This window comes from Pantherophis guttatus, chromosome 2 (genome assembly GCF_059756535.1).
Source record: "Pantherophis guttatus breed Tessera chromosome 2, ASM5975653v1, whole genome shotgun sequence".
NCBI classification, from domain to species: domain Eukaryota; kingdom Metazoa; phylum Chordata; class Lepidosauria; order Squamata; family Colubridae; genus Pantherophis; species Pantherophis guttatus.
This window is the reverse complement of record NC_142064.1, coordinates 173,944,517-173,967,326: the sequence shown is the minus strand read 5'-3', so window position 1 is coordinate 173,967,326 and position 22,810 is coordinate 173,944,517. Positions and strand designations below refer to the sequence as shown.

The 22,810-nt window shown below is 40.8% G+C and overlaps 1 protein-coding gene across 2 annotated transcripts; it reads right to left on the bottom strand.

The window, feature by feature from the left end:
* Nucleotides 1-5,698: 5,698 nt before the first annotated feature.
* Nucleotides 5,699-19,054, bottom strand: LOC117659025 (volume-regulated anion channel subunit LRRC8E). 2 transcript variants are annotated; one of them, XM_087887331.1, is made up of 3 exons: nucleotides 18,832-19,054; nucleotides 11,555-11,697; nucleotides 5,919-9,959 (listed from the first exon to the last, which is right to left on the bottom strand). In XM_087887331.1, exons 1-3 carry the CDS (start codon nucleotides 19,052-19,054, stop codon nucleotides 7,713-7,715), a joined length of 2,613 nt encoding a protein of 870 aa, XP_087743457.1. In that variant the 3' UTR covers nucleotides 5,919-7,712. The 2 variants fall into 2 exon arrangements, with proteins under 2 accessions (XP_034263037.1, XP_087743457.1); XM_034407146.2 differs by lacking the exon at nucleotides 18,832-19,054 and having other exon boundaries at nucleotides 5,699-9,959; nucleotides 11,551-11,697.
* Nucleotides 19,055-22,810: the final 3,756 nt, after the last annotated feature.

Below are 22,810 nucleotides of genomic sequence, written 5' to 3'. Positions count from 1 at the left end.
TGAAAAATGGTCATAAGTCCCTTTTTTCAGTGCTGTTGTAACTTCGGTGACTAAACAAACATTTGTAAATCGAAGACACCCTGTATGGCAGTGAAAGAGATAAAATGATAGGTGTGTATGTGTGGGGAGGACTCTATGGTGTCCCCTTCCCTGGGTGCCTTAAGCTGGTGCCTACTCAGAAATTTAAGGAAGCATAGGTCGCTCTTCCATATTTTGATTCTCATGACAATGTTGGGTAGAAACATACTGGAATTGTGCTTAGGTTTTGAAGGAAGCATCCACAAAGTGTTCTTGGTTGCTGGTCTAGACTCTAGCCATTTGCCCTGGAAGTTTCAGGTTTCCCATCTAAATATTAGCTAAGGGGCCTTAGAGTCAGAGCTCCAAGGGCAGCTCACTGCTGCCACCTGCAGGGGCAATAATTAGCTTGATCTGGGAGGTCTGTAGAGATTTTCAGTCATCCAGGTTATGGTTGTCCCAAAGGTGCTTTTTCAGGAGGCAACTGGACTTTCTTGTTTTTTTTTTCTTTTGAAGACATTTTGCTTCTCATCTAAGAAGCTTCTTCAGTTATGACAGGATAGTGGGGAACGATCTGGGAGGTTGCTAAAAATATCTGGAAATTGCCCAAGGAGCTTTAAAGAAGAGTGTCTCTTCTGTTTAATATATATAATGCAAGCAATCTGGAATGCAAGCAAGAAAAAGTAGCAACTAATGCTTTTTCTCCTGTGTTGCACACCTCCCTGGGTAATCTGTCTGGAAAAACTAGATGGCTATCCATAAAAAAAGTGCAATACCTACAACCATCTTGGTTTGCTTGCACATCCTCTACTCTTTTGATTTGTGCAGCACAGAAGGCTGTCTATAAAGCAATTGCCTCCTAGCCAGTTTTAAAGTGATGTGTGCTTAGAGCCCTGTGCTTTTGTTTAGAAATGTGCCCAACTAATTAGGAAAAACAATCACTCAAAAGATAAAGTTGATAATAATAGAAATAATTAGAGGGAATGAAGATTTGGGGAACCATTTTATCACCTTGTCTCTTAGTGCATGTTTTATGGCTGGTTCTGGCATCTGTTTGCAAACAGGCAACACCTTCCCAAGGAGGCCATTTTATGACAAAGCCTATAACATGCTCTTAAAAATACATGGGCAGCCACAGCTCAAATATTTTACTCCCAGGCTTGTAGCTAGGGGTGGGTGTATAGACTAGTTCCCAATTTTTTCTGCTGACTTAATTTCACTTTGTCCTAAAAAGATGAGATAAATGTACTTTACATTTTTAGGCTTTCTGCAGGCTTAAACATACCCATTCTAAATTATTTAACACTAGGACTCTAATATTTTGGCATCAAAGGCAAAAAAGTGTTGGGGAAGAAAGCATAAAAAGTTACACATACAGGTAGTCTTTGTTTATACATTCCCATTTGGCAATTATGCAATTTCTCCAAAACAGATGTGTCCGTTCCTAACATTGTGCAGCTGTAGTAGATGATACCTATAGTATAATTCCAGGAAGACAGGTTGAGTTTGAGTTAGGGTCTTGCTAGTACTCCTGATGTCTACTAGATAGCAGCAAAGAGCCTCTCCTCTCAATTAGGTTCTGTTGAAAATGAGAGGCTATAATCTCCATCTAGGCTACCATTAATAACAACTCCATCTCATTCTTCCACAACACTCGAATGAACAGCATGCTTAAATGTAGTGTAATGAATTTATTTGAGATATTTTGTACTCTGTTTTAATATTCGTAAGAGGAGGGAGATTTAGTTCATGGAAATATGCACATTTTCCTTGTTTTGTAATAAGAGTACAACAGGCTAAAAGTCTCCTGTTCATTCTGCTAAGTGAGGCCTTCAATTTCTGTTCCAATCTGCTGATGTGCTGATTGACAGCATCTTAAAAGATAAAGATTTCTTACAATAAAGCTCAATTTCTGATGATTTCAGGGACACATATATGGACCTTTCTTGGCAACAATACAGAAATGGCATGCTATTCGCTTTTTGGAATTTTTTTCAACTTTTCTAGCTCTGACAATTCACATCACCACATCTGTCTATTCTTTCAGACCTGCAACCATATTAAGAGAAAACCTCATTTATTGATTTGCTTAGCATACAATTAATACATTAAAAATACAAGTAGAAAAATAGGGACCACGTTTGGTGGGAAGGTAAGTGTTCCGTGCACCTTTGGCGTTTAGTTATGCTGGCCATATGACCACGGAGACGTCTTCAGACAGCGTTGGCTCTCCGGCTTTAAAATGGAGATGAGTCCATTTTAGAGTCGGGAACGACTAGCACATATGTGCAAGGGGAACCTTTACCTTTTTTTTCTCTATGCAATACAAGAACAAATCACTTCAAACACACAGCTCTATGCACCTAGCACATACCAATAGACAAGGTTGCTTGTCATTGGAAAGCTATGAAAAAAATTCCAGGAAGGTTGACTTTTTATACAAAGGCAGTCTGTTTCTTGACTGGGTTTTCAAGATATAATATGCTGCATTTCTTTTCCAAAGATAGCTCACAACAAATTGGTAACATGCAGAATTAAGCTTCATCTGTGCATAATTTCCAGTGAGGTCTAACTAATTAGTTATCTGCCTTACCTTTAAAAAAATCATGGTTAGGATATTATGAACCTTCACATTTTATCTTAGATAAAGGAGACAAATTAGGTTTTTTTCCCCCTGGCGTTTCTTAATTAACATCAACCGCTAGGTGGCAACAAGATGTAACAGAAAACATAATTAGTAATGATGAAACGTTAGAGATCTTTTAGGAAGAGAAAAAGTGGATTAAGTGGCTCTGATAGAAGGTAAAAGCATATGCAGGTCTTTCATGGTGTTTCCAATCTATAATGACATCTGATTCCTGAAGTCTGTAAGAAATGTATGGTAAAATGCCTTTGAATCAAGTTTGGCTCCCGGTGATTTTCATCATCTGGTCTAGGCAATTTTCCTGCTGTGATAAGGAAGTGTTTTGCCACTGCCTCATTCTACTTTTCCTCTGAAAGTCAAGGTAATGTCATGGTTACAGTTTTGGGGTTCCGCCCAGCCTCCTTCACCACAACTTATGGATGGCCCATATCAATCCACTTATCCAGATGCCCCCTCTGTATTCAGCTAAGATACTGAGACAGTCTAAGGGCTGCGTTCTGAAAGCAGCTGGTATTTCTCTTAATATCCTGCCTCGAAGACATCATGTCCAATCCCAAGACATCATGTATAGTCAATGTAGGGATCACTGATGTACATCGAGGAAGCAACCTGAAAGGACATGCTTTCTTTTGGAAGCCTTATCATTTCAATTAGATCTGTCCAGTTTCCTGCGAGACCACTCCCTTCAACTCTGGTTCCTGTACTCTTTGCCTCCCTTCAAATCCTCGAACGGCTACCAGGGAGATCAGAATTCCAGCTACCACAGCCACTTTTCATGCCTTAAAGTGGTTGGCAAACTCACCTAGAATGTGAAGCCTTAAAATTGAATAGCCCTTCCTGACTTAACACATGTAATTCAAAATGTAACTGAAAGGTCTCTACTCTTGTAATTCTTCAGCCTGTCTGATTGGGAATTCTCTTCCCAACGGCCAAGGTAGACCTTCCTTACTGACCACTTGTTCAGCAACTGTTCAGAGTTATGAGGGTGCTGAAAAATGAGACAATAGTCACAAACATGCAGCTGTCACAATGTCCCAAGATGATGTGATCATCATTTGCGACCTTCATAGCCAGATCCCAAGAAGCAAAATCAATGGGGAAGCTGGCAGGAATTTGCAAATTAAAGTCACATGACATCATGCTTAAAGACTCATGGTGATTTGCTTAATGACTGCAATGTGAATTGATCTCATAAGTTGGTGTAGTCACATGACATAACAACTTTATGGCTTAGTAATGGAGTTGCCAGTCACTATTGAGGTCCACCTGTATTGCTCCCAGAGAAATTCTGTTTTCTGTTTTCTCATGCTACCTTCTTAGGGTAGTTTACAATGTCAATTCTCAATCCTCTCTCAACTTCCAGCTGTCCAGTTATTCACTGGCTATATTTCAATTGTACATGTTCAGACAATCAGTAGGTGGCAGCTAAGACTTACAAAAGCTAACCCGTTGCAGCCACCTGGTGGTTGTAAAGTAAATTGGTCAACCTGCAGTTTCAAGGATTTGTTGTGATCTAGGCTTTCTGAGTCATTAAAACACACGAGTAGTCCCCAAACCCTCTTTTATTGCAACAGCCATGAATTATATTCATTCACAGCTGAGTCCCATTCACAGCTGAGTCCCAATTAGTTGCAAAAAGTCCTTCGGGAGAAGTCCTTCGAGATAATCACCAACCTTTATCTCCCTTGACATGCTGCCAAAGACCTACTTGGCAAAGCCACACGGAGTCCAGAATCAAAGAGAGATGTTGACTGGGAACAGAATTAACAACATTGCTTTCCAGCAAAGGGCCCACGTGCCTTTGCTTCTCTTTTAAGTCTTATGGGAGGGGCCAATCATCTCTAGGCCTTACTCCTGAGTCATCCCTTTTGTTTTAACTGTTCTTGCCTTCTGGCAGCTCTGCGCATGCACACACTAGGAACAGGCTCCTCCTGTTCCTTTGCCTCTCTGATGTCTGACTCTGGAGGTCCGGAGTCTGCACATAACTCCCAAATGGCCCTGGCTCCATCTCTGCCTCTGACAAAGAGCCCTCGTCCGAGCCTTCCCCAGACTCCAGGACTGGCCCATGTTCCTCCCCAGCCTCCTCACTGCCCAACTCTGCTGCCAGCTCCGCAGGCTGCTGGCAGACCACAACAGGATTTTAGAAAAATGACCATCTGTACAACAAGAAAGAAAGAATGTCCCAAAGGTGCATTTTTCAGGAGGCAACTGGACTTTCAGAAAGTCCAGTTTCTGATAGTCCAGTTGCCTCTTGAAAAAAGCACCTTTGGGACAACCATGACCTGGATGACTGAGAATCTCCATAGACAAGAAAGAAAGAAAAAGAAAAGCACGGAGTAACCAAAGCCATCATGTGTGCATTTATGCAGGAGCCCCTTAATGTGCTAAATGACATTGGATGGGGCTGGAAATTCAGTCCAGGGACTAAAAGTCATGGCTCTTTGAATGCTGTACATTAAAGCTGTATGGACAGCTGCATGAAGCACAGACTGGATCTATAATCTGGGTAGCCAGATTTAGGGTGGTGTGGCAGGAAGGGAGCACGAAAATGCAGCTGTGTGGATCTGACTTGGAATTAGATTAAGAAGAGCTAGGATTAAATTTCCATTCAGCCACATTATTCAGTGAATGACCTTAATTTGGATAGTTTTGTATACTGTACTAAATCATAGTATGATTTGCTTAATTTTGGGCTTATACGACATGAGTCAGTCAACCTCTTGCTGAGTGGATTGTTTTATGATGTGTCTATATTTTTTGCCATTTTTAGACAAGACCTGAACATTATTTCACAGTTTCTCCAAGGTTAAAAGATTGAGAAAAGTTGCTCAGTGTGATATAATATTTCACTGACACTTGAATAAGGTTTCTTTGGGCAATTACCAAGTAAATTTAATTCTTCCATTGTTTGTCCTACAGGTCTGGGTCATTAACAATGATTATTTAGAGGATAGCTACCATAAATGACATAACTATATATTTATGGTTTTCAATCTTTCCTTCATGGAAGTACATAATAATTCAGGATACTAGTTTATGAATGTTTCTAAATGCCTCTTGACTATTTTATTGGCAAAAATATAACTCTTGACACTGGTTGTAACTGCAAACAACATACATACATACATACATACATACATACATACATACATACATACATACATACAGTGTTGGTACGTAGGGCTGGTGTCAAATCCAAAAATACAAGACAACATTAGGCTTAGAGTCCCTCAGGAATTAGACCTTTATACCAAATAGCTTCTATCACCAGCTATTTATTCTTTAAACTGGAGGTGAACCTGATACACCATGTATAGAATGCTAGTGGTTTACCATTAAATAAATTGCCTTATCAATCAACTAACCAGTTAAACTACTGGTAAATGTTGATCATTCATACTAAATGAAGATAAATAAATAATAATGATTGGGTCTTCACAGATCTTTTACAGTTATTTTTGAAATCTCTTTAAAGCTGTACGTTTCTCCTTTTGCACTGTTGTCTTTAACTGTTTTAGCACTGTTTTAACACATTATTACAAAATAATGAAAATCCCATCGGAGATGAGTGGCACTGATATCCATGACCTAGAAAAACTGGATTGTTTCCTCATGTAAGAGTCTTTTGAAGCCTTCCCAGCCATAACCTGATATTCCCACCAAAGCATTTGCTTGATGCTACTTCAATGGAATGACATTTGCTCCGATTAGAAGCAAAGCACTTCCCGGACAGCTTGTCAGAGGTACCATCAGGGCAGGAACTTAAGGCAAGGATCTAATGCTTTCTTCAAATAAATCAACAGAAAACTTTCAATTGTAGATTCCTGAAAACTTTGCATTTCAAGAAGTGATAGTTTATATCAATATACGTTTTCTATTTGAATGGGATATATTAATACTTCATGTTCCCTTACTGATTTATTACTTACTAATTACTAGATAACTTGTTTTTTATCTTATGACTGCAGCAACTTGTTCAAGAGTCTTCTTTGAAGGCCTTTGTCAAAAGTCTTTAAAACTGCATGACAACAATTATGATTTCCATTCTATAGGCAGAAGATAGTAGGATTAAAAATTAAGTTGTCCTTTAAGACTCCTGGAATTGGCAGACAATCACATTAATAAGATGTAAGAGTTACACTGTATATTTCCTATATTTGTCATCTGATAAGGAGGAAAAAATTAGGAGAATCGCCCCAATATTTCCCAGCACTTGCTATGCATGGGAGATACTTCCACTCTGCCAAGTACATGGACAACCTCCATGACAGAAACTGCACTGCAGAGATGCTCACATTGGCAGAATGCTGGATAGGATTTAGGCCAATCTGACATAGAAAAATTAGAAGTTACATCATATGATGAATCCTTATTGATCAAAGCAAATGCTTTGTGGTTTGGCTCTTCAACATTTCAGAACACAATTCTTCTTCTAACAAAGAACAGAATAAAGAGAACTAGGTTATTTTGATAATTATGCAAGATTCCTAGTCCCTGACTAATTCTCACCTATTGCAATAAATAGGCAAAACATCACCCAGAATCACTTTCGATAAAATTAGGCCATGTCTCCAAACATGGTAACAAGAAGCTGCAGCTTAAGAGTGGACAAACAAATCCACTTGAAGAAGAGTATCTAGCAAAGCTTCAGAGCAGTTCAAAAATATGTACATAAATAGACACAAAAAATTAAATACAATGATTCTTTGGTCTGGTACAGCCTTTTTCCTTATAAATTATTTATCCTATTTAACTGTTCTGAAAATTGGTGTTTTTCAGAAAAACAAAAACAAAACAAAAACAAAATGTCACTTTCTTTTTTCTACCCCTCTTTGTGGGGCTGAAGCAGTCAGTTCCTTCCTGATTTCATCCTGAGATACAGATTTGCTAGACTAAGTCTTATCACATCCATTCCATGGTGACATGGAAAAAAGTTGGGACTTACTGGGAGAGCATCTGGGATGAATAGAGCCAAACTCTTACATGTTCTGGTTCTATCCCTACACAGTCGGCACTTGAGAAATTACTCTGTCCTTACTACTGTTCACATCGGTCATTCGTCCTCCATTTTTACCCTTACTTCTAAAGGCAATGTCTCATAAAGATTGCTCTCCACCACCAGACCACTACGCTTGAGGAATTTGCACTGACCAATCTCCAAGGGTAGGGCTTCAAGCTGGTTCCCTTTCAGCTCTATCCTGGACAGCAAAGGAAGCCAGCTTATGCGATCTGAGATGCGCCGGAGTTTGTTGTGTTCGGCTTTGAGAACTTTGAGTTTCTTGCAGAAGTAAATTTCATTAGGCAACGTCTCCAAGCAATTGTGCGAAACAGCGAAATATTGAAGGCTTTGTAAAACTCCCATCCCAGAAGGGATGATCTGAATTTTATTGTAGGAAAGATCCAAATAATGTAGCCTAGTGCACATGAAGAGTTGTGAAGGGAGAGCTTCAATGTAATTATGGCTGAGGTCAAGTTGCTCCAAGGTCTTGAGTTTGCGGATATGTTCAGGGATGGTAAAAATCTGGTTGTGCCAAAGTTTGAGACATATCAACTTTCGGCAATGCTGGAAACTAATGACTTCTTCAATGGAAATCAACTTATTATTCTTCAAGTCCAACTCTTGCAAGTTCACAAGGCTAAAGATAGCATGGGGGATCCGTTCCAGGTTACAGTTTATTAGTTTTAGCTCCTGCACCGAGAAGAGCTTCTTGAGATTGTTGAGGGCTACCAACTTAGTCCCATCATTATGTATCCTGAGCTTTTGCAGGTGAGTGGCCAGATCAGCCACACTGGGTGGCAGTTTTGAGATGTTGCTGTGCAGTGTCAAAACCTTTAGGTTCTTTAGCTCACGTAAGCTTTCTAGAGTTCCTGTCCGGCCCATCTCCTGGTTGAAAAATCCTGAGATGTACAACTCTTCCAAACCTCTCAAGTTGTAGATCCACACAGGTATATCTTTTATGTCATCAAAATTTACCATCATCACCTTCAGCTGTTCACGGAAGAACTTAAGGGAGGTAAAGGACAGCTTAGCAGGACAGTTGATCAGCACTAGCTCTTGGAGATTGATCAGTTGAGTTACTGAGACCGGGAAAGTGACATCTTGGAGCAATTCCAGTTTTAGAGCTTCCAACTCAATCATCTCAAAAGTAGTGTCAGGCAACCCAGGCAACATGAAGAGATGGAGTTCTAGGCGCCCACTAGGGTTTGTCTGCAGTTTCTGCTGCAATTTATCATGTGTCCACTCATGATTGAGGTTGAGCTGTTTAAGTTTGAACTCACTGTCCTCAGAGAGGAATACAGCAAAGCGCTTGGAGTAAAGGGAATCATACTGGTCTATGAGATGGAGCATGAAAGCAAAATCATTTTTCACATCAGGAATGTCCTTAATGCCGGTATCCTCACGAGCAAAGCGAAATGAGTACTCTTTAAGTGGCCGGTGAAAAAGCCAATAAAGAGTATAGAGGCAGGTCATACCATACACACCAAGGAAACAGAGGTAGCACATAGCCAGCTTAAAGAAGAGACAGGCTTTGGTATGATTGCAACAGAAATGGTCATAACCTGTCATATCCTCCATTTTAACACTACAGGGCACTATGAATTTAATATTGTGAACCAGGACTGCATTGTAGACAATAATAACTAGAAATTTGCAAACTTTGAGAACAGTTTGGCGGATGTACATTGTGTAAAGAATGTCTCCTTTTTCGACATGGAGTCGGAATTTTTTCACCTTTTCAAACAAAGCCTTGGCTTCCTCGCCTTCCTTTTTGCCCAACATGCTGCTGGAAGGGGACTCTGCAACTTTCTTTGCTGTAACAGAGCCTCCTGTAGGAGAAAGTTCAATCAGTTCACTGGGAACATTACTTTTCCTGATCCGATTCACCTTTCCTGAGCTTGTATTCTCCTCTTCAGAAACTTCTGAGATGGTTCGAGTAGTCCAAGGTGAGTCAAAACATTTGCTCATAATGGAGATAAAATGTTCAATCTTGGAACTGGTACCAGGAAATTTGAACCAGAAAGAGGCACACACCATGAACATCAGTGTATGGATAATAACAAGATAAGGAAAGTACTTAGCATACCAATGAAGGGCTGTCTCATAGCACATCTGATTGATGTAGCTGTACTGTTGAAGATCTAGGTTGTTCCGTAATCCATTCATTTCCTGGCGGACAGAAGACTTGATTGGTTCAGAGTTATTGATTGTCTTCTTGGTGAAATCTTCACAAGTTAAATCAGTAAAAGCTGTACCACTGGGAACATGATTGGGAAGGCAGATGATTTTGTCATGTATCACCTGCCACAACATATAAGTGAGGAAAAGAAACATGATATATCAGAGTCCATATAATACAACAGTTTACATCACATAATAATGATCTGGTAGATTCCCAGAGGAGTTATATAAATATATAACAAAGAGAAAAATATCACAACAGAGAATAAGCTAGTCTAGATCTTTAATGATGGGCATTTCCCCAAATGTTATTTGCTCTGAAACACTGTCAACAGTAATTATTCTATCCTTCTGGACATGTAGCCCAAATGTATTCTCAGATTTTCTATTTTTTTATCTCCCGGGATGGGATGAATCCTGCAGTAATCTGGGACTGGAATTCCCTGTGCAGCAAATGAGCATCCATAACTCTTTGGCCAGCATTTGTTAATTTATGCTAGCAGTATTTTAATAACCAATTGTGATGAATTCTAGAAACAAACTACTAGACCCCTTAATCCTTTATGGGGCTTCTTTCCAATGGACTTCTTAGTAGAATGTCAACTATGCAAGTTGAGTAGATATGTGATAGAGGCATACAGAAGTCCCTTCACTGTGTCTGTTGCATCACCCAATATACAATACTGTTTTTCTATATGCTTTTTTACTATACCAGCTCTCACGTTTTCTATAGTGCTGAATTGTTCAGTATATCCAACTTACACCATATCTGATTTTCATACATGTGACACATTTGTCAGTAAGGTATTGACTGATTGCGTGCCATTAAGTTGGGGTTAACTCTTAACCATATTGATAGACCAGCTCCACAGTGCACCCAAATGCCACTGTAACTGAATCCATTCCTGTTACTGCCAGTGGTACTTTTTCTCTTTTCTTTCGCCTTCCTCACCATTATTGTATAGACTTCTCAAAGAGAATTAAGTCTTTTCATAATGTGCCCAAAACTATAATTTCAGCCTGGATGTTTTAAGTTTTGAGTGAGAACTTTGGATTCATTTGTTCTTTAAGCTATTTGTTTGTTTTGATCAAGATCATGAGGGGAAGGGAGAGGAATCAGATATGTTTGACTCATTTGTTATATGTAAATAATTCATGAGAGTGTGTATGCCTATGCATGTAGGCTTCTAATCCTGTTGCAATATAAGAAGTCACTGGGGAAGAAAAGATTGCCCAACATGTTTCTATATGATTTCTAATCACCCTAGGCTGAAAAAAAATCACCCTTTCTCAGGATCAAATTATAAACCCATCCCAGTATATGTAATCAACTTCCAAAGCCCTTTCTGTCATAAGTATCCTGTTCTGCAATTTCAATCAGTGACTCCATAATCTTGTTCTGGAATTATAGTCTGCTTCCATACCGGAGATGGTATTCAGCAGGTTCTGGCCAGTTCTGGAGAACTGGTAGCAGAAATTTTGAGTAGTTCAAAGAACTGGTAAATACCACCTGACTGACCCTGCCCCCATCTATTCTCTGCCTCCCGAGTCCCAGCTGATCGGGAGGGAATGGGGATTTTGCAGTATCCTTTCCCTGGAGTGGGGAGGGAATGGAGATTTTACAGTATCCTTCCCCTGCCACATCCACCAAGCCATGCCCACAGAACCAGCAGTAAATTTTTTTTGAATCCCATCACTGTTCCATACTCACTCACTTGCAGAGTGCAGCTGAAAACGCCTATCATCAGCATGACTATGGTGATGTACTCAGCTAACACATCCCACCAAGGCTTGAGAACTTTGAAAGCAGGCTGCTGGTCTGTGAAATGCTTGAATTCAGCCACCGGAATCATATTGCCTGCCATAAAAAAGACAAGAAGTTTATTCTAACATTCCATTTCAGGAATGTTTAGTTGAATCCGAAGTTAATTCAAGGCTCGATGCAGGAGCTGTAATCATCTCTTCTTGTACACCCGAGGCATGTCTGGAACATATAAATTATCTGTGGATTTAAAGTTGTTACTCAAGCCTACACAAAAAGGAAGCTGCTCTAAATCTTTTTCCTATCTGTTAATCTGGATATAAAAACAAGCCAATGTTTTTGGTCTCTCATTTGACACCCGTTATTCTTACAAGCATTTATTTTATTAAAAGCCCTAATAAAAGTTTCAATACACATGATCCTCACATCTAGGAATGAGTAGTACAGCCTTCACCAATCTGCTCTGTTAGGCCATTCTGACTGAGCTGAAGTTCAGCACTTTTGGAAGCCATGTTTGAAGATAGTGGCAGAATATGATCCAAAGCTTCAGAAGAGCAGGAAAGCCCTAGCTTTCAACTACCATTAGAGCGCAGTTCCTTATAGATATTTGTCAGTTTTAATTGATTTTATATTTTAACATATTTCAATGTATTTTATATAATAAATTTTAATTTTTTTCCCGGTATATTTTAATGTTTTAAAATGCATTATATTTTAACTTTTTTAAATACGTTGAATGATCAAATACAAGAAACCAAATATTACTTATTTTTATTCCTAATTCTGAAGTTAACACTAAATGAAAAAACTCCTTGAGTGATGCTACAGCTAATCACATCTAGGTTTGGTTAATACCTTGGTGAGCTGCTTTGGGACCTTGTATACATAGCCTCGAGTTCCATAGTGGAAAAAAGGCAAGATATAAATACATCATTTTTAAAAATTCAGCATTTCCTGTCAACCCTAAAAATCTCAGAATGGTAATTAAATTTCAGAAAATTCTCTTTGCCAGGCAATGTTCAAATGTTTTGTCGGGTTTGAGGATATGTCTGTACATCCAGGATCACATCTCAGGGGTGGAATTGTCAACCCATGAAATACAAACCTTAGAAGATACTACTGTTGTTGTTCTGTTTAATACCCTACTTTTTACTCAGGAGCTTGAGGTAGTATATATAGTGTTTCCTCCTCCTCTTCCTTTTCCCCACAATCACCCAAGGAGTTTTCCACAATTAAGGAAGGATTTGAACCTGTCTCTCTACTCACCCAATTATGATAGTAGTCATTGTGAAAATGGAGTCAATTTCTAGTCATCAGCTGAAAATCTAGTGCTTGGATAGATTATTACAGAAATGATTTTATTTCTTATAACCTATGGCAAGTTCTGTCATCGTCTTTCTCTTTAGCTTAAAATGGAAAGGCAATAAGACCAAGTTATATGGATATCTGGACAACAACAGCCCAAAAGAATTATACTTGTAACCTTTCAGCTACATTCTTGCCTATAGGGCAGTGGTGGTGAACCTTTTACTCACCGAGTACCAAACAGGTATGCGCTTTGCGTGCTTTGCACGCTTGCGTGCTATCCTCACTAATGCGTGGCTCCTCCGTGTGCTGTGCACACAACTGCACCATCTGCGCATGCGCAGGGCTTTCGTGAGTGGCCCCATGCGCTGCTCATGCAACCACACCATCTGTGCATGCACGTGGCTTTCGTGTGACTCCCCCGTGCGCTGCACATCCAATCGCACCATCTGCACATGCTCACGGTTTTCACATGCACAATGCACGTGGGTGAACGCTGCACACAAGTACTGTCGCACACATGCGCAAACAGGCACACATGCACAGGAGAGCTCTGAAGACCAGCTGGGTCCCCTGAATTGTGCGCATGTGCACCAGACGCCCCAATACCAGCTGGGGCACGCATACGTGCGCAGCTGCAGGTGAGTTGGGCAACAGCTCGCGTGCCCAGAAAGATGGCTCTGCATGCCACCTCGGGCACGTGTGCCATAGGTTCGCCATCATAGCTATAGGGTATCTTCTGTCAATATAGAATGGGGTGTTTTTTTCAGATTCCAGTTGCTATAGTAACTATGTTCCCATTACACTGGCCTGGTAAGAGATGTCCCAAACAATATGTATGCAACAGGTTACCCAGGAATATGAGACTTAATATCATCATGGGGTCATGCTCATGTGCATTAGTTGACACCCAAAATGCTGAAGTACTGAGACAATTCCCACACAGATGAGATAGGACCAAATAGAAAAGCACATTCCAATGTGTAAGAGAGAAGAGTGATACTGATATAAACTCAAACGCTGTGGCTTCATCCTATGGACTAGTATTTTTTTTTTTACTTATGACAAAGAGGGGCTTAGTCTGATCAAAAGTGATGGAAAAACACACAAAAATAGATTGATTGTGATAGATTCTTTAAAATCCCTTTAGCCTTTTCTCTTATTACATAGGTTTTTCCATTAGCGTCTTCTGTTTTTCAAGAATCATAGAATTTGCTTCTTGGTTAGTTACTAGCTACAGTAAGTGAGGGTTACCTAAATGTATTGCCCACTATAGAGAGTGTAGATTACTTGTGTTATTCTCCTGGAAAATTTCCTTTCCCATTGTGTTGAAATGGCACCTTTCCATTTCAGAAGATTTCCAGAAAGCTTAGCTGTCAATTTTTCTCCTCTAGATCTCCTAATACACAGAGAAAGAAATTTAAAATATTAACACTATCAGAATCTTCTTACTGGAGCAACCTAAGAGAGAAGCAACTTAGAACAAAGGAGAAATTTCCTGATAGTTAGAACAATTAATCAGTGGAACAACTTGCCTCCAGAAGCTGTAAATGCTCCAACACCGGAGGTTTTTAAGAAGAGATTGGATAACCATTTGTCTGAAGTAATGCAGGGTTTCCTGCCTAAGCAGGGAGTTGGACTAGAAGACCTCCAAGGTCCCTTCCAACTCTGTTTTTCCATTCCATTCCATTCTACTGCAAGTGAGCAAATAAATTCGTAAATGAATATAAAGATTTTTCTATTCTAATTTGCTTTGCTTTCCCTTAAAGATATGGAAACCAAGAATCCTATCTCCCATTTCATACTTCTGAATGACATCCAGTTAGTTCCCAGAGAGGCTTTATTTCCTTTTCACTTTTTTTTATTGTAACCTCTTTGATATAAAAGCACATTTGACTTTGGGAGGTAACAAGACGATAAATGAAAATATAAGCAAACAAAATGGCATCTTTCTGTTCCTTCTTCACTAAAGCACATTGTTTTTGTTCTTTTGAACAGTGGGTGGATTATTTTTAAAGAAACACTTAATAGTGTTTGGTGCACTGTAATTTGCCCAGAGATCTTCAATTACTGTACAGTATGTATGCATGCATTTATTTATTTATTTGTTTGTTTGTTTGTTTGTTTATTTATTTATTTATTTGTTTGTTTATGAAATTTATATGGCCACTTACTGGCTCATAGTGACTCTAGGTGGATTACAACAGTATTGGACTGATTAGAAATATAATAAATGTATTAAAAAATAAATTATTAGCTACCACAAAATTTTCTCCCAAGCAGGTTTTGGCCATAAAAGCCAAACGTGTATTCTGAGATTCAGAAGAATTTAGTGAGGTTTGGGGGGGTGGGGGTGGAAGAGGGGATGGGGTGGAGGGTGGGGGGGGAGAGATCTCTTGCTCCAGTTGACTCTTGAAAACACAAACCATAAATGATTTATAAAGCAGCTTTATAAATCGAAAGTGTTGTGACCTCCAGTTTCTCCTTTCTGTAGAGAGGTTCCTGTTGATACCTGAAAGTCAAGTTTCTTATATCAAACAGAACTGGACTTCTGGTACATTCAAGTGCTGATAACCTAGGTCGAATAAGCAAGCTCTGTTTCTTATTTATGAAAAGTAAAAAGAAAAAAAAAAGAGGAAAGCCCTGCCCTCTTTTCCTAAATCTCCATTTTTGGCAGAATGGGTAGGTCTGCAAAAGTACAAAGATTCTACCACAATTCAGGTAAAACCTTAATAAGAGACCAGGTCATGCAAAGTCCCATAGATTCTCTGGTAGAAAGTATATTTTGAAGTTGGAACCTAAAAACGTTTTGCATTTTATTCAGCACCCTCCTGGCATGTGGAAAAAGCTTGAACAGCAATGGTCCTTGGAAAGATATTAAAATCAGAGAATTGTTCCTGAAGGAAAACAATGTATTTAAAAATAAAACGCCCTAAAAAATCATTGTTTCTAAGGTGTGACATCCTGTAGCACATGGCTAATTATGTTCCATGGGGACAGGTTCTACAATTTTACCTTACATTTAAGAATGCATCATTACCTAACTAGAGATTATACAACAACCTGCTAAAGACATTTTACAGCAATCTGCAGGCATGGTGAGGTGAGGGTAACTACATAGCCATAAAGTAACACAAAAGTTGGTTTTGCACAGTGACCCTGGACTTAGAAGTGAACCATGAATTATTGATGCCAAACAAGGTGTTAAAATCAAACAAAAATTGGGAAGATTGTCAATATTGAGTGAATAGGTTTGAAAATGGGAAACACAGCTCATAAAGGGAAATGCAACTGCAGTTCAGTGTAAAACGATGCATAAATATTTTTTTTAAAAAGCCCAAACGCTATCTGTATATTAATGGGATTTCAATGGGCAAATGACTAACCAAGCATGGGACTTTATATACACCCATAATTAAGGGTGCAGGTTCAATAAAAAGCCTATTCCCTATTCGGAGTCATCAGAAAGAGCAATAGAACAATGTCTTTATATAACCCATTGCAAGACTGTACTTGGAATATTGTGCACAGTTCTGCTCACACCTTAAAAAAGGATATTAGAGAGCTATAGAGAATGCAGAAAAGAGCTACTAACATGGTTCAAAGTCTGGAACAGCATCCTTTCAAGAAACGCTATAGCAGTCCGGCTCCTTACAAAGGGAAGATACTGTAGTAGAGGAAATAAACCTAACAAACAAAATGGACATTGCACCCTTTTTCTCTCTGTCTTTTAGATGGAATCAGGGTCAAACTAAGTTCCTTTCTTTGTTTGGCCCTAATCCTATCAAAACCAGATTGGCCCAAGGGCAGCCTTTACAAGGAAATTGCAACAGAGACAAACCCCAGTCTTCCATCCTCAATCAGTCTGATTACATCAACATTCCACCTCCTTTAAACAATGGACTTTCTCAGCTCAGGTTGCCCCCCCTGAAAGGCCCATTCTGCCTAAAAATGGAACTAATCCCAAGTAAACTGACAAGGACCTGCCTAACTTACCCAAACAGGCCAGCAAATGAGATCCCTAGATATTCTGCTTTGTAGTCTTCAACTTCTATTTTTAAAAAAACTTTGCTATTTTGCATGCAGTTCAGGGTCAATAGAAGGAAATTTCTTCACCTGGCTTAAGAAATCTGTGGAATTTGTTGCTAACAGGTGTGGTCATGGCAGCCAATTTGGGTGGTTTTCAAAAGGACTTGACAGGTTTATGGAGAATCAAGCTAACAATAACTTCTAGTTTTTACCACCCCCTGAATCATAGGCAGCAGCTCTTAAATATTGGCTGCTGAAATACACCAACAGAAGAGCTCTATTACTCCTCAGCCCAGACTTATGAATTTCCTCTATGCGTCTAGATGCCCACTATGGGCAAGTGTCCCTATGCTGGTCAATCCTATTCTCTTTAGTTTACTCAGGCTGGAATTAGCATATTCCTAAAACAGTGTTTCTCAACATTGGCAACTTTTAAATTGTGTGGCCTTCAAATCTCAGAATTCCTCAGTCAGCATGGTGGCTGGGGAATTTGCAAATTGAAATCCACACATTTTAAAGTTATCCACCTTGAGAAACACTGGCCTAAGATACTTTCCAGACAACTGGTAACTGTTGTAGCTCCAGCATAGCTAAATACATTCCCCTTTCTCCTGATTGGAGAATCCCAGGGGTTGCAATAGTTCTGAAACTTCCTGGATGGACAGAGAGTAACAGAAGTACATGTTGGCCAGGGAATTCTGGGAGATGAAGTCCATACAACTTAAAAGTTACCATCATTGAAAAACACTGGCTTAGGGTACACCAATTCCAGCCTGATTAAACTGAAGAGAGGACATATTACTGGGTCTTCGGAGAGGGGCAGCATATAAATTAATTAATTAATTAATTAATTAATTAATTAATTAAATAAATACTGGGATAGCAACTCAGCCCCCTGGTTTACAACTGATTGAAATCAGCAGTCTCAAGTTCCCTTTAATTGGATTCTCTGCCTTCCTCCGCCCTGCCCCCCCCAAACTTAATTGAACAGGATCGCTTGGCCTGGGTCGGTTTTGGCACCATTTCTCTATTAAAGTCCACTAGACCTATTTTATCCATAGCCAGAGGTCAGCGCAACCCCTTACCATACCTTTCCAAGCACGAGCATGTTGAGAGCCCTCCCAGCAGAACTCGGGAGTTTTGGGCCCCCAAAGGACTTTTCATACTGTGGGAAGTCTGAAAAGCTCTTGTTGGCCTCACTCGCCCTCATCGGGGCGGGGCCGCTGCCTCCAAACCCCGAGGTGCCCGAAACTGATCAGGAGCGGCTCCTGTTTTTGCTTTACGGAAAGGGAGCACAGGAGACGTCTGCAGCGGTTTCGTCTCCCGCGTTCCCCTCCAGCCTTCCTCCGACAAGACAGACGTGCTCTGCTGTGGGGAGAGGTGGTCTCTGACCCTGGGGATTCAAGGACAGTTCAGGAGTCTCCAAGGCTGAAATAAATCCATCCCGCTTTGGAAAGGGGGAAAAAATGCCTTCCTGCTTCGTTCATTCTTCCCACCGCGGCGGTGGGATGTTTTTTTGAGGGGGGACCGAACTGGCAAAGAAGCGGGGAGCCAACTTGGCGCGGGAAGACTTTGGTCCAACTTAGCCAACTCTCCTGGGTCAACCCTCCCTTTTCCCGCCTCACTCACTCAGACGAGGGAAACGGACGCGCCAGGTTACGCTTTTTTTTTTCCCCCTCTCAGCGCCTCTATTCCTCCTCGATGCCTTTTTCCATATTCGTGCCATCCCTTGTATTCTCTCCCTCCCTCGACGCCAGCCTGCCTTCTCTTAGTCGCTGCTGCCCTTCGGCCGCGTGGGGCTAGCACTTAACATCGCTCCCAGCCGGCGCGGCCACAGACGTGAGAGCTGGGTAGAGGGCACCCTACTGGGGGGATTATGCCACGCGGTATCCCAGCCACTTGCCTGAGGTCGTTGCGGTGGTCTCTGGTCCTGGTAGGACGGGGAATCCTGATCCGGCTCTCCCGCTATGGCCACCTGCTCTGGGCGGCCGTGCCCCGCCACCCTTCGCTGCTTTCCCCGGCTGCAGAGTCGCCCTGTGCAAGCCGCCGCCTCTACGCCCGCCTCCAGTCGAGCGCCTCTTCCTCCCCAGGCGCTTGGCGATCCCGCCTCTCTCCCCATTGCTCAAGTGACTTTAGGGAGGGAGGCGACCTACTGTAGGGCGCTGCCGCCGAGGAGCAACTGGGAGGAAGCCGCCCGACAACCCACGCAAGTAACGAGGAACAACCTGAGACGGGTTGCCAGCCGGGAACCACCCTAGGGAAGGGCCTCTCCAGCCCGGCCCAGTCTGGAAGTCTTTTCTTGGGCACTTGGTGGCAGAGGAGCAGCTGAAGGAGGGTAGTGGCGTCCTCCCCCTTGTGCACCAAGCCGGGCCAGTAAAACTGAACATGAGGTAGTAGCCTTCCATCTCTTTTACCATCTAAACAGAAGCAGCATCCCCACCCATGGGACCAGGCTGCTGTAGGAGCAGAGCCCTGTTTGCCTATGGTGGCCCCAGATCCTAAGGAGTCTGGTAGCACCATCTTTTCCAACTAATAAATTAAGGTAGTTGAATCCATCTAATAGTCAGTCGTAGCTGGTGAAAAGGTGTATACATTTATAGTCATCAGAAACAAGGCTGCCACTCTCCTCAGGATTTTTTGGGGGCACTAATGATGCACAGGTGTCAAAACATCGCATGCCGCTTCTTAAAACCTCAGTAGCATCCTAAGAAGGTGGGGTGAGTTAGCTGGAATCTCTGCAGTTGGTTCCTGTGCATTGTTCTCGGGACACCTTTGTGGTCGGTACAAAATCACCTGAAAGCTGTAAACCCAAGCGCACACTGTGTTAGGCTTTTCCAAATGTAGTAACACAGTGAAGTAAATATGCAGAATTCCTCTGCTCACACAAGCATGTAAGGTGTTACTGGGTCACTAGTTCTGGGTTATGTAAAGTGCAAGTTTACAATTGCCACAAAAAGTGTTATGTCTGGAATTATTTTAAACTTGCCTCTCTTGACATTTGGCCTGTGGGAAATGATTGGACATATTGTATAGAGGTGATCCATGACTTGGTGCTTAGATACCAGACAATAAACTTCCCCTGGATTCTTCTCTGACTATTGGAACTAGATTTATAATTTTCTAGCAGTGTCGTATGGGCTGAATCCAATAAAACAGGAGGTTGAGGTTCAAAGAATCTTATGCAGCTCTCAAAACTCCCTTTCAGCTGGGAAACACAGGAAAGCAGTAGCTTTAACTTATCATCGCTAAAAAGAAAAAGAAACTAGCTCATACTTAGTCATGTTTGCATTTCTAATTGGCTCCTTTTTGCACCCTCAACCTCCTCCCATTCTTAAATGCAGCCTTGGTCTCCTGCGTTGGCAGTAGAAAATTAAATAGGTGCATACTTAGCTTTACCAGCTACAATCACTAACTTATGTAACCTGCAATAATGATTTTTTTTTAAAAAAAACAGAGAACTTACTGGACTTTTTCTAACATGTTTCATTTCATGTAGTGCTTAATGTGAAATATTAACATGAGTGCTTTTGAGAAATAAACCTGTTTAAATTGGAAGTTAAGCCCATTGACTCAAAGGTTTTCCCTTTCGAATATGTATGATTGGACTCACATTACTCAGAGCTGATAAAGCCCAGTTAGCTGAAATATTCATGGCAGGGAAATCCCCATATAGTCCCTGTCATCCAGGATAGTCCCCAAACTTAAGCACCATAGGGATGATGGATAAAATATCTATAGTAATGTTTGCATTGTGCATGTGTCTCCTTATGGCGTGATGGGCAGAAAAAAGTTAATAAATAATATGTGTTTATATATGTCCTACCTTCATTAAGCTTTCACAAATTTTAATATGGATCTGTCACAGGAATAAAGATCAACTGTGCCGAATGAGGCACTTCTGGCAGTTTCCATATTAAGTCTGTTATAAATGCAACAAGCTGGTAGATGAATAAATATAGGATCTTTCCTTCGTGCACAGATACATTTTACATCAAAATAAAATATAAAAATAATAGCTAAAAACAATAAATTAAAAGAAAACAAAAAACAAATAAACACAAAGGGCAAACTCAATGGACCATTAGGTCTTTTTCTGCTGTCAGTTTTCTATGTTTCTATAAGAAAAAAAAAATCCCAAATGCAAAGTTCTTACCGCTTTTATAACTTGCCAACCAGAATGTTACGGAAGCACGCATGCTTTCAGATTAGGTGATATGCATAATGAGTGTGACACAGAGACTTTTTTTTAATTAGGAGATTATGCTACAGAGAACACCTTTACCATGCAGATGTGGACATTATCCAGCAAAAGTGCTGCTGTGCATTCTGGTGCCAGGCTAAGACAAGCTTTGCTTATCTCAGTGATTTGGGTGTAACCAAAGGAGGCTCTCAGCTCCTTCTCCCGGGCGATTCGCAGGTTGCTGGCATGCAACTAAGACTTGGGAGCAGGAGATCAAGGGCCATTTCTGTTGGAGTGTGGTACATTTTTCAGTACATAGAACAGACAGCCATCACTGGTGCCACATCTGTAAGCTTGTCAAGATTGTTCGCCTTTTAAAACCAACCTCCTGAAATGCTTCTAGAGTTTTGATTTCCAGCTGGAGGTCTTACAGACATTTCTGTTTCAAGACAAATCCCATTTCCCCCCATGGCCAGCTGTGTTCTAGGCTCCCAGTCTTTCAGTGTCACTGTACAAAGGCACTAAACAGCATTCATCAGAACTGAGACTACTTTTTGAGGCTGCTTGTGGCTCTGGCTACCCAGATACCATTTAGTGCTGCTGAAACGCAGGTGCCTCTGGGATGAGGTATTGCGCAACCTCCTTGCAGACTTGGGGCAAAGGCAAGTTAAAATGATCCCTTCTACAGCCATTATACAAAATGTTTGTTGCATGCTTGCATAGGCGAATCCTGGGCTAAACTCTGCACTGGGTGACTGAAGGCAAGTGACCTATAAAAAGCCCTTATTATGTTCTCAGGAAAACTGATCGTTAGTTCTCTGAATGGACTCAAAGCCTTTCATTGACTTGGTGAAATTCAACCGACCCAGACTTACTTCTCTAAACAAACATGCTCAGGTTGTCCATGGTGTTTTTTGCAGTTTTCCGGTCGAAACAGACCATTTCTTCTTGTCAGCAATATGTGTGTGGGCCTGGGACCAGGGCTTGGTGATGTTGCCAATTTTCTCCCCCCCCCCCCAGGATTGAAACAGTACAGCTGTGTGTTAGGGCCCATGACCCAGAATCTGGAAGCAACCAAGGAATGAAAATAAGCTGACCTGATATCCAAACTCTAGATGGTTGATAAATGTGAAAAGTTACTACCGATTCTTTGTTTCTTTTATAACCATTGTGTGGCTTAAGTATTACTTTACCTGGCGTTTCATGCTGACCATTTTCCCAAGGGAAACAATCCAGCATTTGGCAAATTGACTGATATAAATTTATACTGTGGAGCTGAAATACACAACCTGATACTCCTATGTTTATTCAAATTCAAGTGCCGATTCTGTCCCTGCACATTTACTCAGAAGTAGGTCTCATTAGTTTAAGTGGAGTTTACTCCTGTGTAAATGTTCATAGTATTGCAGCCTGAGCTCAATGTTTGTTTATCATCCACTCAATCAACAGCAAATGAAGGAAACCAGATTAGAGGTTTAAGAATGCAGTTCTGTGCAAGCATAAGTTGCCCCTGTATTTCGATTTGGTTGATGAGAAACACCCCCCCCCGCCCCAATATTGACAAACTGGTTGCATGTAAGCTTTTCTTCTCCAAGGTGCATCTCAAACATTCTTCCTGGTTCATAGTAGCAACTTACTCAAAAATACATATAATCGGTGTGTTCAGTGATGTTTCTTCGTTTAGAAAATAGGTTT